The sequence below is a fragment of the Solanum stenotomum genome, chromosome 5 (assembly GCF_019186545.1).
Source record: "Solanum stenotomum isolate F172 chromosome 5, ASM1918654v1, whole genome shotgun sequence".
In the NCBI taxonomy this organism is placed as follows: Eukaryota; Viridiplantae; Streptophyta; class Magnoliopsida; order Solanales; family Solanaceae; genus Solanum; species Solanum stenotomum.
Genome location: NC_064286.1, coordinates 40,427,961 through 40,441,816, shown reverse-complemented (window position 1 = coordinate 40,441,816; position 13,856 = coordinate 40,427,961). Strand labels below are relative to the sequence as shown.

Here is a 13,856-nt window from a genome sequence, read left to right as displayed (position 1 = left end):
GAAAACATTTAACCCAACCAAACATGAGAAAATTGGAAAATGTTTTCCTTCATACCAAACACACCCAAAGAAATACACAGATAGGAAAAACAAAGCAATGATGTATTTGATTGAGGCAGAGAGAAGAGAAATAGATTAATGGGACAATGAAATGTTGTTGGAGACATTTATATAGATCAGTGAAGAATCTGAAAAGATTTTGGTACAGCTGATAATAAGAGCAATGGAATTTGAGCATTGGAAAAGGGTTGTTACAGTGAGGGAAGTTGAGCAGCAACTAAATGTGTATGGATAATTAAAATAGGATTCGAATTATCAGCAAATTAATAATAGTGTAGGAGCAAAATGGTAATTCAACTTTGGGGTTAATCTCTTCCCACTTATAGTAATATATGATGATAGTATGCACTTATTTGGGAGGAGAGTATGGAGATGTACTAGCAGAAGCTTGAGGAGTGCTAGACCCCTCACACTAACACATAACATGTACCATTATTGTTTAAAATGTGTCTAACTGAGAAGACAAGGAAGGATCTCATGTTGATGCAGAAGCATTGGTTGTGGATGGTAAAGAAGGTGTAGCTGGTGGTCATATGCTAAGGGACATGATTACCAAGGTAATGGGATCAATGATGATGGTGAGAAGCAAATTAGTCCATGGCGCTGGAGGAGGTGTCACACAATTTTGTGCCTGAAAAGGGAAGATAGATCCATAAAATAGAACATTATGTGAGTTAAAGAATCTTTATGAGTCATACTATATCCCATGAATATACAAGGTTTCAGCCAAGTATCTAATTTACTTTTCCATATGGACGCAAATAAGAAAACAAAAGCAACCAAGAACACAAAGTAGATTGCAGTCACACTTGGCATGAAACAAAATATCAATGGGAAACGACATCCATGTTATCTATAATGCGTAGAAAAACGAAAAGATTTAATTAATATCTTGGGAAAAGGCTCAAATATGCCATCAAACTTTGAGAAAACGCTCATTTATGTCATTTATTTAAAGTTTGCCTCATCTATGCCATTTTTGTTTGAGAAAAGGCTCATCCATTGAAAAAAGTTTCAGTTTTGCAAAACCATTTTTGACACGTGATCAAGTATGATTCGGTCATGTCATTAACTAAATCAATTTTTAAAAGTAAAAGGCTCAAATATGCCAATTTGAGAAATAGATTTTGTAATAGTTGCTTCAGATGTTATTGGTAGACACATGGATGTTGCTGAAATAAAGGAGAAGATTTTGAACATGAGAAGGGATGTTGTTTTGTGCACCATTTCCATAGTGGGTATGGGGGGTTAAGGGAAAACTATTACGGCTAAGAGGACTTTCAACGACGAACACATGCATCAAGCAGCAGTTCGAAAAGAGAGTTTGGTTGTGTCTACCAGAAGTGTCATAAACGAAGATCTTTCTTGAACTGATTCTCGAATCGCTAACAAAGAGGAAAGTTGAGCTCGAAGGCAATACAATAGTCAAGACGCTACAAGATAAACTGGCAGAAAAAAAGTATTTGCTTCTCCAGGATGATTTGTGGCGTGTTGACTCTACATCATGGCTTGAGTTCATTGACACCTTGAGAGGAATAAATACATCCAAAGGAAACCGCATTCTCGTGACTACTCGTATGAAGAAGGTGGCATCCACAGTAGCAGTAGATCTTCATATGTTGGGAAGATTGACAAAAGATCATTGTTGGTCCATTTTTAATCAAAGAGCATTTGTTGATGGGGAAGTTCCAGAGGAAGTAGTGAGCATGAAGAACCGGATTTGTTGAAATGTGTCAAGGTCTACCATTGGCTGCAAGTGTATTGGGAGGCCTCTTACGCAACAAGTAAAAACATGAATGGCAGGCAATTCTTGACGACAACCCCCTTGTTGCAGGTGAATATGATAACGGGGAAAATAGCTTAAAGAAAATCCTAAAACTCAGCTATGATTAGCTACCATCTCCACATCTGAAAAAGTGTTTTGCTTACTTTTCCATTTTTCCAAAAGATTTTGTGTTTGAATAGGACCAACTAATCCAATTCTGGATGGCGGAAGGTTTTCTCCGTCCATGTCAAGAGACCATTGTGATGGAAGACGTTTGGAAAATTCCTTGCTGCAATTATATATAACATATGTTTGGAAGACCACTATGATGGAAGACGTTTTCTCCGTCCAATTCTGGATGGCAGAATATCTTTTCAACTTGTATTGCAAAATTCCTTGCTGCAAGATATTAAGCTAGATGAGCACAAGAATATAACACACTGTAAGATGCACGATCTTGTGCATGATTTGGCTGGAGATATCTTAAAATCTAAACTATTTTATCCGAAGAGCGTTAGAGGAGAAAAACTTTCTCAAGTTCGATACTTTGGATGGGACTCACCAAGGGATCAAATAGAAAAGATAAATGAGCCAGAACGTGTGTGCACACTGTTCTGGAGAAGCAATTATGTATCTGAAGCTATGCTATTGAGCTTTAAGTTCTTGAGAGTTTTAAATTTGTCCTGTTCAGGAATCAAGGTGTTGTCAGCCAAAATTGGCAAGCTAATATCTTGAGATATCTTGATCTCTCCGACACCATGATTGAAGTCTTTCCCAAATCCATTTGCAAGCTCTACAATTTGCAAACATGTAGAATCAATAGCTGTTTTTCACTCAGGAAGCTTCCAGAAGAAATGGATAATATGATAAGTTTGCGACACATATATTGCAACTATCATTACAAATCAAAGATTTATTTAGGGATCAAGGTTTATTTATCAGTTTCACGTGCCACTTAATATGGGGCAATTGACAAGTCTTCAGACGCTACTGTTTTTCTATGTAGGTTTAGGAAATGTTGTCAAATAGAAGAATTTGGTCGTTTGAAAAACCTTAGATGTGAATTGACAATCAAACGTCTCCAATTAGTCGTAAATAAAGAAGAGGCTCGAACAACATATTTACAGAAGAAACCAAATATCTACAAGCTGGCATATTTATGGTCCCATGATGAATCGGAAGGCTGTGAGATCAATGATGAGCATGTATTAGATGGTCTTCAACCGCATCCAAACTTCACTAAATTTCCTTCATGGTTCACTAAAGGATTGTTACCAAATTTGGTGATGTTGAAATTAAGTGGTTGCAAGAGCTGCAAACATATTCCATCGCTTGGCCAAATGAAGTTCCTTCGGCATCTTGAGCTGCTAGGAGTCCTTGTATTGTAATCCATCGACCGACATTTTATGGTGTTAATGTTAATGATAATGGATCAAGAAGCAACAATCGCAATATGTGTTGGAAGTGTTCTTTTGTTTAGGAATCATTTATTTAATGTTTGTTGGCCTTTTTATTTTGTTGAAATGTTCAACTCCTAATTATTAGGAAGTGGGCAGATTTTAGTGAGTTAGTAGCGTCTGTTAGGAGTCCTAGTAGTCGTGGGTTTGTGGGTTTTATGCGTAACAGAAAAATCTTTGTAAAAGTATATATATTGACTTATCTTGATTGCTATTGAAGATAAGAGAGTTGCGTAGTAATAAATTTGTCTTTTGTTGCTTATTTCAATCTGCTTTCTTCATCGTTCTATTTGTTATTTTCTATCAGTGGTATCAAGAGCCAGGTGTAATCCAAAAAAAAAAAAACACATGTGAGGGAAAGTTTACCGAGAAATTCATTATTCATCTATGGCTTCAGAGAGCAACTTTGTGCAAGAAGCCATCCCTCGTTTTGATGGTCACTATGACCATTGGAGTATTCTGATGGAAAAACTTTTTACAGTCAAAGGAGTATAGGCCAATTGTTGAGGATGGAATCAGCGCTCCAGCGAAAGGCGAAGCTTTGACAAATGCTCAAAAGACAGAGTTTGAAGGAAGAAAGCTGAAAGATTTGAAGGCCAAAAATTACCTCTTTTAGGCTATTGAACACCCTATCTTGGAAACTATTCTTTGCAAAGAAACTTCCAAAGATATATGGGACGCCATGAAAAAGAAGTATCAAGGTACTATAAGAGTGAAGTGAGCAAAACTTCAAGCCTTGAGGAGGGACTTCGAAACTTTGCAGATGAAGGAGGGTGAAACTGTCACTAGCTATTGCTCTAGAACCATGGAGATAAGCGACAAGACGCGATTTCATGGAGGGAAAATGAACGATGTCACAATTGTTGAAAAGATATTGCGTTCCCTGTCACCGACCGAATATGATTATGTTGTATGCTCGATTGAGGAGTCAAAAAACATAGATGCCTTGTCACTTGACGAATTGCAAAGTGTTGGTACATGAGCAAAAGATGAACCGAAGTTCAACTTTTGAAGAGAAGGCCTTGAAGGCTTATACTTTTATTTCATCCCATTCTACAGGAAGGGGTAGAGGTAGAGGAAGAGGGAGAGGAGATCAAGAGAATAGGGATGGTGGCAACAAAGATTGCAACAGGAATTTTAGAGCCAATGATGATTGTGACAAAGGCAGAGGAAAAGATTTTGACAAATCTAAGGTAGAATGTTATCGCTGCCATAAATTTGGCCATTATCGTTTTGAATGCCGTACTAGGTTGCCTAGTGAGAAAGAAGAAAAGTCAAAATTTGTTAAGAACAATGAAGGAGAAACCCTGTTAATGGCAGTCCATGTTGAAAATGAGCCTGAGGAGCAAGCTATTTGGTATGTGGATACTGGTTGCAGTAACCACATGACTGGAAGTAAATCTTCTTTCTCTTCTTTAAATGAAAGTTTTTATTTGACGGTTGGATTTGGTGATCTCTCCACTGTGAATGTAATGGTGAAGGGCAATATCAATTTTAGAATCAATAATGGGTGTGTGGAAACAATATCTAATGTGTTTTATGTTCCTGCTTTAAAAAAAAAATTATTGAGTGTTGGTCAATTGTTAGAAAAAGGATATGTCATCACCGTTAGGAACGATTCTTGTGAGATTTATGATCCTTCCGAAGGAGTTATCGCTATTGTGAAAATGAGCAGGTTGTTCCCTTTGAAGATTGAAAATGTTCAATCTTGTTTTATGGCGGAAGTGAAAGACCCTTCATGGTTGTGACATTTTCGATATGGTCATCTAAATTTTGGTGGTTTGAATATCCTTCAGAAGAAAAATATGGTGACGGGCCTTCCTAAAATTGTTGTTCCTTCTCAAATCTGTGAAGAATGTGTTGTTGGCAAACAACACCAGTCTCAATTTACGAAAGGCAAGTCATGGAAAGCAAAAGAGATGCTGGAATTGGTTCAATCAGACATTTGTGGGCCAATAACACCATTCTCTTAAGAAGGAAAAAAGGTATTTTATTACCTTTATTAATGATTATTCACGAAAGACATGGGTATATTTTTTATAGGAAAAATCAAAGGCTTTTAATGTATTTAAAAATTTCAAAGCTCATGTGGAGAATGAGACAAGGAAGACCATAAAAAGCCTCCGAACAGATCGTGGAGGTGAATATTGCTCTAAGGCATTTGAAGAATTTTGTAAGTATTGTGGCATTCGAAAAGAGCTCACAACAACATATTCACCTCAACAAAATGGTGTATCAGAGAGAAAGAACAAAACCATTCTTGACATGGTTCGAAACTTGCTCGCTCGAGGAAGAGTTCCAAAGGCATTTTGTCCAGACGTAGTAAATTGAAGCATCCACATCTTGAATAGAAGTCCTACTTTTGCTCTTCGAGATGTGACACCCAAGTAGGCCTGGAGTAGAAGGAGACTGATTGTAGATCACTTCAAAATTTGTGGATGCATTTCCTATGCACAGGTCCCAGATGTAAAGAGAAAGAAACTTGACGATAATGACGTTAAGTGTGTCTTTCTTGGTCTTAGCGAAACGTCCAAGGCGTACAAGCTATTTAATCCTTTGACAAAAAGGATAGTGTAACACCCCAGATTCAGAAAGGATAAAGATTTCATTTTTTTCCAGAAGTTGCAGGTGCCCCTACGGAGGCCACCTACGGAGCGTGGGTTGACCCACGGACCGTAGGTGGGGTCCATGGTTGGCCACTTGCACCGTGCCCAGAAAATTGCAGAAAAGGCACGACCCACGAACCGTAGGTCAGACAATGGGCCGTGGTCCAGGTCCGTGGATCGTGACCCTCAGCTCAGCCCTCTGAAGCAAAATGACGCCTTACTAGGACGGACCGTCAGTCAATTAACGGTCCGTCGGTTTGGGGTCATTTTGGTCTTTTCCATATGCGTTGAGCACCTAAACTACGTCGTTTAAACCCTAAACTACGTAGTTTTGGTTAGTTTAATCCTAGTAACTTAATCAGAACTTACCCTAAGCGATTCATTCACCAAAATTCGCCAAAACTATAGTAAAAGGAGAAGAAACAGTCGATCAAGCCCTTTCCAAGAACGCAACAAGTATTCTCCAGTTCCAGCTCTGAAATCGAAAGATTTCTTCGTGGAATTCGTCACCAGGTATGTGGGATTTCACTAGTGGGTTCCTTTCACCCATTAGGTCCCTAGAATTTAGTTAGAATCTTGATTCTTATATCTTGTTTAGACCTAGGGTTTCCAAAACCTTAGATATTGGCTGTGATTTAGCTATTAGAGTATTCCAAATCAGATTATCATGTTTTCATGGAATTGTTGCTTAGTACCTTGCGTGAAACTCAGAACCCTAGTTGTGTAGATTCGTTTAGTTCATGAACTACACTATCTAGGGTAGATAAACAGATATACATGCCTCAGTTTTCAAATGTTTCATTATCAGTACTTAATGTTGCATTTTTAGTTAGCATGTCAGAACAGTGAGCTATCCAGTATATTTCAGTTATGATGTATTGTACACATTTCCAGTTGGGAGTAGGCTTAACACCGAGTAGACAGGATCAGTCACCCTCATAGTCCCAGAACTACGTGCCACCGTAGGTTTATAAGTCCCCTCTGTGGGCATCAGTTTTAGTGATCACGCCAGCATGTCGCTATACATGTGGTAAGGTATATTGGGTCCTCTTGATGGGGATTATACATCGGACTCCACGTTTAGCTCACGTGGTTTTATGTCGATTAATTGTAGCTCCCATAGTCAGATTCTAGTGCATTGACCAGGTTTTCAGATATACTTCAGTATTCAGTCTCAGCATGTTATGTACTTGGTCATTGCATTCAGTTTGGTTTATATTCAATATATTTCAGCATCATTGTCATGTTCAAATTATATCATTGCTCAGTATGCTTTGTTCAGTTATATGTTTGTTCAGCTTTATCCTATCCTGCATGCTCAGTACCTTTCAAGTACTGATGCATACTCTGCGCTACATCTTTTCGTGATGTAGGTTCAGGTCCTCAGCATTCAAATCACGTGTAGATCGGTTCCCGATCCGTATTCAACATTATTAGTGGTGAGTCCTCATACTTCGAGGACAATAAACATGTTTTCTATTCCAGTCTTTCATTTTTGTTTCAGTTTTACTAGAGTTAGTTGTCACGCCCCGAGCTTACACCCTGGACGTGGCCGGCACTCGAATACCATTGCTGGCCCCCAAGCGAACCCTTGGCCTAGCTTTCTTAACTCAGCGGAAACTAACTCAACAGAATAACTCCATGCAATGCAAGGACATAAAACAACTTAACTGATAAAAATCTGGCCAAAAAGGCAACTCGAGTCCCACAATAAAATATTTACATATATATATAGATGAGAGACTCAAAACTAACCAACTGACTGACTGTCTATGAAGCCTCTATAATACTGAGATGGATGTTGGGACAAACCCCGCAACATCCTAATAAAACAAAACTTAAGAACACAAAATAACCGAGTCCTCCGGAAACAAGGAAGCTCACCACTGACTCTGGAGTGCTCAGCTGGATCAACGGCGTGCTGGAGGCTGATCCCGGGTACCTGTGTCTGCATCATAATAAGATGCAGGCTAACTGGCGTCAGTACATGGAATGTACGAGTATGCGAGCTGGAAAGCTAAACCACAACTTAAGCTTGAAAAGAGTGCAAGAGAGCACTTACCTTGGCTCTATTCGACTCATGAATAACTAAACTCAATATGTAAAGCAATAAGACACATGCAATAAATAAAACTTGTAAAACAGTGTAAACAACTTAGCTCGTTAATGATAAAACAATAACAAAACTCAACTTTACTTATATAAAAGTAATATAACTTTAGTGGGAGATTCTTTAATCGACAACCACCACTATGAGCCCTAGTGGTGATACAACGTTTTACCTCACGTTGCCCAATGACCATCCTATACCTTGCTATGATATAGGACCTTACTTTACTTAGTGGATCCACTAGCTTAATCTTACATGGTCATCTAAAAAGAATGACCTGTCAAGTCCCATGTTGGCGCATGGTTCTTCTGGAGAGTTGAGTTAATATGAACTCGTGTCCCCAATTCGGTGCTCAATACTACTCCCAAAAATACTTTGGCTCATAAGTGTCTTTAAACACATCTTACTTTAGTTGAGGTAATTACTCAAAACTTATCCCAAAGGCTCTTTTGGAAAACATGGTTCCCCTCTNAAACAGTGTAAACAACTTAGCTCGTTAATGATAAAACAATAACAAAACTCAACTTTACTTATATAAAAGTAATATAACTTTAGTGGGAGATTCTTTAATCGACAACCACCACTATGAGCCCTAGTGGTGATACAATGTTTTACCTCACGTTGCCCAATGACCATCCTATACCTTGTTGTGATATAGGACCTTACTTTACTTAGTGGATCACTAGCTTAATCTTACATGGTCATCTAAAAAGAATGACCTGTCAAGTCCCATGTTAGCGCATAGTTCTTCTGGAGAGTTGAGTTAATATGAACTCGTGTCCCCAATTCGGTGCTCAATACTACTCCCAAAAATACTTTGGCTCATAAGTGTCTTTAAACACATCTTACTTTAGTTGAGGTAATTACTCAAAACTTATCCCAAAGGCTCTTTTGGAAAACATGGTTTCCCTCTTACTCAAATGTAAAAAAAAACATTTATAAACTTCTTTGGGAATACTTAGATCCCTAACAGCTTTTGAGAAATGAACTCAACTTTGAACTCTTGACTTAACTTGAAACTCGATACTCTTTACTTGACTTGAAACTTGAGACTCTTTACTTAGCTTGAAACTCTATACTCTTTGCTTGACTTGAAACTTGAACCTTAAAACGAAGTTAAAACGTTCAATAAAGACTCTTGAAAACCTTTAAAGACTTGCTTTGACTTACTTCTTTAACTACTAGACTTGACCCTTAACTTCACTTGACTTTGATCCAAACTCGCCTTGAATTGGATTATGGATTCAAGGTATATAATCACACGTTTATGGGTGAGTTCTTGACGTTTAGAAGTACTTTGGAGTGTTGGAAACAACAAGGAAACATAGGTACAATACCAAGGAACATCCACGAGAAAGTGGGGAATGAAAGGGGAAACTTGGCGTCCTTGGAGCTCTGCAAGGCACGGAGCACCAGCCCTCGAAGCTCAAAAGGGGCCTGCTGGCGCTCTGCTAGGCGTGCCGCCTCAAAGTCTGGACTTCAGAGTCCCTTTTGGGGCGCGCTGGCAGGCGTGACGCGCCAGCCCCTTCCCCAGAAAATCTGACTTTTCTCCCTCTTTTTCCCAACTCTAAACCACCCTAACTTCAAAAGTTTCAACCCCAAACACTAAGGGTCATAAAATCCCTCAACATACAAGAGATTCAACTCAAAAACACAACCAAATCATGTCCCAAATCAACAAGGAACTTCAACAACACAATCAACAACATCAACAACACAACCAACAATTTCAACAACACAACCAACCTTTTCTCACAAATAAAACGAGTTTGGCGTGTGGGGGAAAGAACCAACCCAACACTATGAACTCACATACCTAGTAGGGATCACCCCCGACGATATCCACGACGATTTTTGACGAAACCTTGCTTGATCTTCTCTTTCTCCTCTTCTTCTCCTCTTCTCTCAAAAGCCCTAACTCTCACTCTCACTCTTTTAAAATGGGACAAACTGATATAAAAATCAGGCTAACACAACAATATAACCAAAAGAATTGGTTAGGGAAAAGACCAAAATACCCTTAAAATTTTCGGACGGATTTTCCCTGCCAACAGCCCAACTTCCAAAGGGCATAACTCCCTCATACGAACTCGGAATTGAGAAAACTCGGTGGCGTTGGAAAGATCATTCCACAAGATTCGCAAAAATAACTGGAACTACTCCTAACTCATCCTGAGCTAGGAGTTATGACTGCTAAAAGTTGGCCAAAAACTCACTTTTTCCCACACTTAACCAAAATTTCCAGATTTTTAATTCCTTCCAAAAATGACTATTTCCAATTCTAAGCCTCTTAATAGTTATTTCAAATTGTCGGATGTTACATTAGCTGGGGGGCATGTCCCAGCATTTCTAGTCAGTTAGAGGCTTATTTCAAACAGACATACACAGATTCAGCTTTAGTATTTTGAGTTATAGTCCACTTTTATTAACTCTTATCCAGTATTTATATTCAGACTAGTATTGGGTATTCCCCACCTTTTCAGTTTATCTCATGTTTTAGCTTCCACACAGTATCTTTTACTTTCAGAAAAATGTTTTTATGCTTATGATATAACAGCTCAGGGTTAGCTTGGGGTCACTCGTGATCCTAGGTCCCGTGTTTATGTCAAGGGGGTAGCCTCGGGGAGTGACAGATAGTGACTAGTAGAGATGTTTTTTATGAAGACAATACTTGGAAATGGGATGAAGAGTTGTCTAGTCAAGTTCTATGCGATGATGAATCTAAAGATGTAGCTCCAAGGTTTGAAATTCCAGCAACTGTTGCTCCAAATGTTGAGGATTTGCCACTTACAGAAGAACCTATCAAAATAGAGAAAGTTGTTCCTTGTGTCCGAAGAAGACCTACATGGATGCAAGACTACCAGGTAACCGGTGTTAATATCAATGATGAGACAAGTGCTCATTTTGCATTGTTTGCATATTGTGACCCAATAAATTTTGAAAGTGATATCCAAGAAACAAAATGTAAGGAGGCAATGGATGCTGAAATTTCGGCAATTGAAAAAAATGACACTTGGGAGCTTACTGATCTACCAAAAAGGCAAAGAACAGTTGGAGTTAAATGGGTTTATTAAACCAATATCAATGAGAATGGTGAAGTTGACAAGTATAAGGCGCGCTTGGTGGCCAAAGTATATAAGCAAGAGTATGGTGTGGATTACAAAGAGGTGTTTGATCCACTAGTCAGACTTGACACCATCAGGTTGGTGGTGGCACTGGCAGCCCATAACAACTGGCCAATTTATCAATTGGACGTGAAATCAGCCTTCTTACATGGAGATTGCAAGAGGAGGTATATGTTGATCAACCCCCTGGTTACATTAAGTATGGCAGCGAACATAAAGTTTGCAGATTGAGAAAAGCATTATATGGGCTAAGACAAGCTCCACGAGCTTGGTATAGTCGCATTGATGTTTATTTTAATATGGCAGGTTTTAAAAAAATGTCCTTATGAGCATACATTTTATACTAAAACTGAAGACTGAAAGCTTGTCATTGTATGCTTATATGTAGATAATTTAATCTATACTGGGAATGATCATGTATTGCTTAATAATTTTAAGCGATTGATGATGATCGAGTTTGATATGTCGGATCTTGGCATGATGCATTACTTTCTGGGAATTGAAGTGAAGCAGTCCTCTGGTGGAATTTTTATTTCACAAAAGAAATATGTCTAGGAAATTTAATGAGATTTGGAATGACAAATTGCAATTCTGTCACCACACCAGTAGAGACGGGGATGAAGCTTGAAAAAAATCCTACAGGAACAAGGATTGACAACACTTTCTACAAGCACATTGTGGGACGTTTGATGTATTTGACAAGGATTAGACCTGATATAATGTACTCTGTAAGTCTAATAAGCAAGTACATGGAAAATCCAAGACAGGCTCACTTGCTGGCTACTAAAAAAATTCTCAGGTATTTACAAGGTACTAATGATCTTGGCATTTTGTACAGAAAAGGAGGAAAATCATATTTAATTGGCTTCACAGATAGTGACTTTGCTGGAGATAACGATGATAGGAAAAGCATGCCTGCTTATGTTTTTATGTTTATTTCATGGTACAACCAATTGTTACGTTGTCAACTACAGAAGCGGAATTTGTGGAAGCAACTGTGTGCGTCACTCAAGCAATCTGGTTGAAGAATATTCTAGTTGAACTATGTCTTCTTCCGCAAAAGGCAACTCTAATTTACTGTGATAATGGTTCAGTGATTAAGCTTTCCAAAATCCAGTTTTTCACGGGAGGAGAAACACATTGATGTGAAATTTCATTTCCTGAGAGATCTCACAAGGGATAAGATCATTGATGTTGTCTACTGCAAAAGTGAAGACCAAACTGCTGATATTTTAACCAAGCCTCTCAATCATGCAGCAGTAGTGAAGCTGAGAAAGCTACTGGGAGTTTGCACTTTGAAGCATATTGTCTCTTGTGAAGAGAATTAAACTGATGTCTGTGACTTATCAGTTTTAAGGGAGGCATTGTTGGAAGTGTTCTTTTGTTTAGGAATCATTTATGCAGATTTTTAGTGAGTTAGTCACGTCTGTTAGGAGTCCTAGTGGTCGTGGGTTTGTGGGATTTATGTGTAACAGAAAACTCTTTGTAAAAGTCTATATATTGACTTATCTTGATTGCTATTGAAGATAAGAGAGTTGTGCAGTAATAAATTTGTCTTTTGTTGCTTATTTCAATATGCTTTCTTCATCGTTCTATTTGTTAATTTCTATCAATATCCAACTGTTCCCATCATTGAAAGAACTAGTGTTCAGGAATATGCATAACCTTGTTGAGTGGAAGGGAGATGAAGTTGGAGTAAGAATGTTTTCTGGGCTTGAGAAGTTGAGGATTACAAAGTGTCCACTGTTAAAAAGTACTCCAATTCAATTTGAAATCCTCCGTGAACTAAGCATTGAAAGAGTTGACAGTGAAATACCATTGTTTAACTTGTGTAACAACTTGACATCTCTCGTAAAGCTTATTGTGTATGATGTGAAAGAGCTCACTTGTCTTCCTGATGAGATGCTATGCAATAACGTTTCTCTTCAACACTTATTGGTCTCACTCTGCAAAGAGTTTCGTGAATTGCCCCAAAGCTTGTACAATCTCCATTCTTTTAAGATCTTACAAATATCCTTCTGCCCCAATTTCAGTTCTTTTCCTGTTCCCAATGGAGAGAGTTATTTGACTTCCCTCCAATGTCTTCGGTTACTTTCTTGTGATGTATTGACCAGTTTACCAAGTGGAATGCTAGAGCATTGTCAGTCTCTACAGGTTTTGAAGGTCAGTTGTTTTAACAACTTAGTTTCCTTGCCTTTACATGTGTGGGAAATGCCTTCAGTTTCATATTTGGGTTTATCATAATGACCCAAATTTACTAGTGTACCCGCAGGGAGCCTTCACAGTCTCACTGTGTTATGGGAATTGGAAATTGGTCCTTTCTCAGAGATGGTGGATTTTGAGGCGTTCCAATTAATTTTTAATGATATTCAGCAGTTGTTGTCCCTTCGTACATTGGAGGTGTGGGGACACTTGCACTGCGATTCTCTGCCCTATCATCTTATGCAACTTTCTGACCGAACAGAGATCGAAATAGATGGATTCGGAATCGAGGCTCTTCCTCATAGATTCGGCAGTCTTACTTCTCTTGAAAGATTAACGCTAGTGAGGTGCAAACAGCTACAACATCTGGACTTCTCAGATGCCAGCCCCAAATTACGGTATTCGGAGATCTGTGACTGCCCATTGTTAAAAGCTCTGTCGGATGGGCTCGGCAACCTTGTTTTATTAGAACAGTTAAGATTGTGGAACTGCGAAAAACTAGAGAATCTGCCATCTAGAGATGCCATGTGA

The 13,856-nt window shown here is 38.6% G+C and overlaps 2 protein-coding genes across 2 annotated transcripts; both read left to right on the top strand.

The window, feature by feature from the left end:
• Positions 1 to 2,272: 2,272 nt before the first annotated feature.
• Positions 2,273 to 3,898, top strand: LOC125863973 (putative disease resistance protein RGA3). Its single transcript, XM_049543932.1, has 3 exons — positions 2,273 to 2,529; positions 2,832 to 3,204; positions 3,764 to 3,898. The coding sequence occupies exons 1-3, from the start codon at positions 2,273 to 2,275 to the stop codon at positions 3,896 to 3,898; spliced, it is 765 nt and encodes a 254-aa protein (XP_049399889.1).
• An 8,881-nt stretch (positions 3,899 to 12,779) lies between these two features.
• On the top strand, positions 12,780 to 13,856 carry LOC125863972 (uncharacterized). The gene is made up of 3 exons (XM_049543930.1): positions 12,780 to 13,040; positions 13,238 to 13,286; positions 13,396 to 13,856. Exons 1-3 carry the CDS (start codon positions 12,780 to 12,782, stop codon positions 13,854 to 13,856), a joined length of 771 nt encoding a protein of 256 aa, XP_049399887.1.

Coding starts and splice junctions, on each gene's coding strand:
- LOC125863973 (XM_049543932.1), top strand. CDS start 2,273: ATGCACGATCTTGTGCATGATTTGGCTGGAGATATCTTAAAATCTAAA. Junction 2,530..2,831: donor TGTTCAGGAATCAAGGTGTT/GTCAGCCAAAAT, acceptor TTTTCTATGTAG/GTTTAGGAAATGTTGTCAAA. Junction 3,205..3,763: donor TTGAGCTGCTAGGAGTCCTT/GTATTGTAATCC, acceptor AACTTTTTACAG/TCAAAGGAGTATAGGCCAAT.
- LOC125863972 (XM_049543930.1), top strand. CDS start 12,780: ATGCATAACCTTGTTGAGTGGAAGGGAGATGAAGTTGGAGTAAGAATG. Junction 13,041..13,237: donor ATGAGATGCTATGCAATAAC/GTTTCTCTTCAA, acceptor TGTATTGACCAG/TTTACCAAGTGGAATGCTAG. Junction 13,287..13,395: donor AGTCTCTACAGGTTTTGAAG/GTCAGTTGTTTT, acceptor GTGTACCCGCAG/GGAGCCTTCACAGTCTCACT.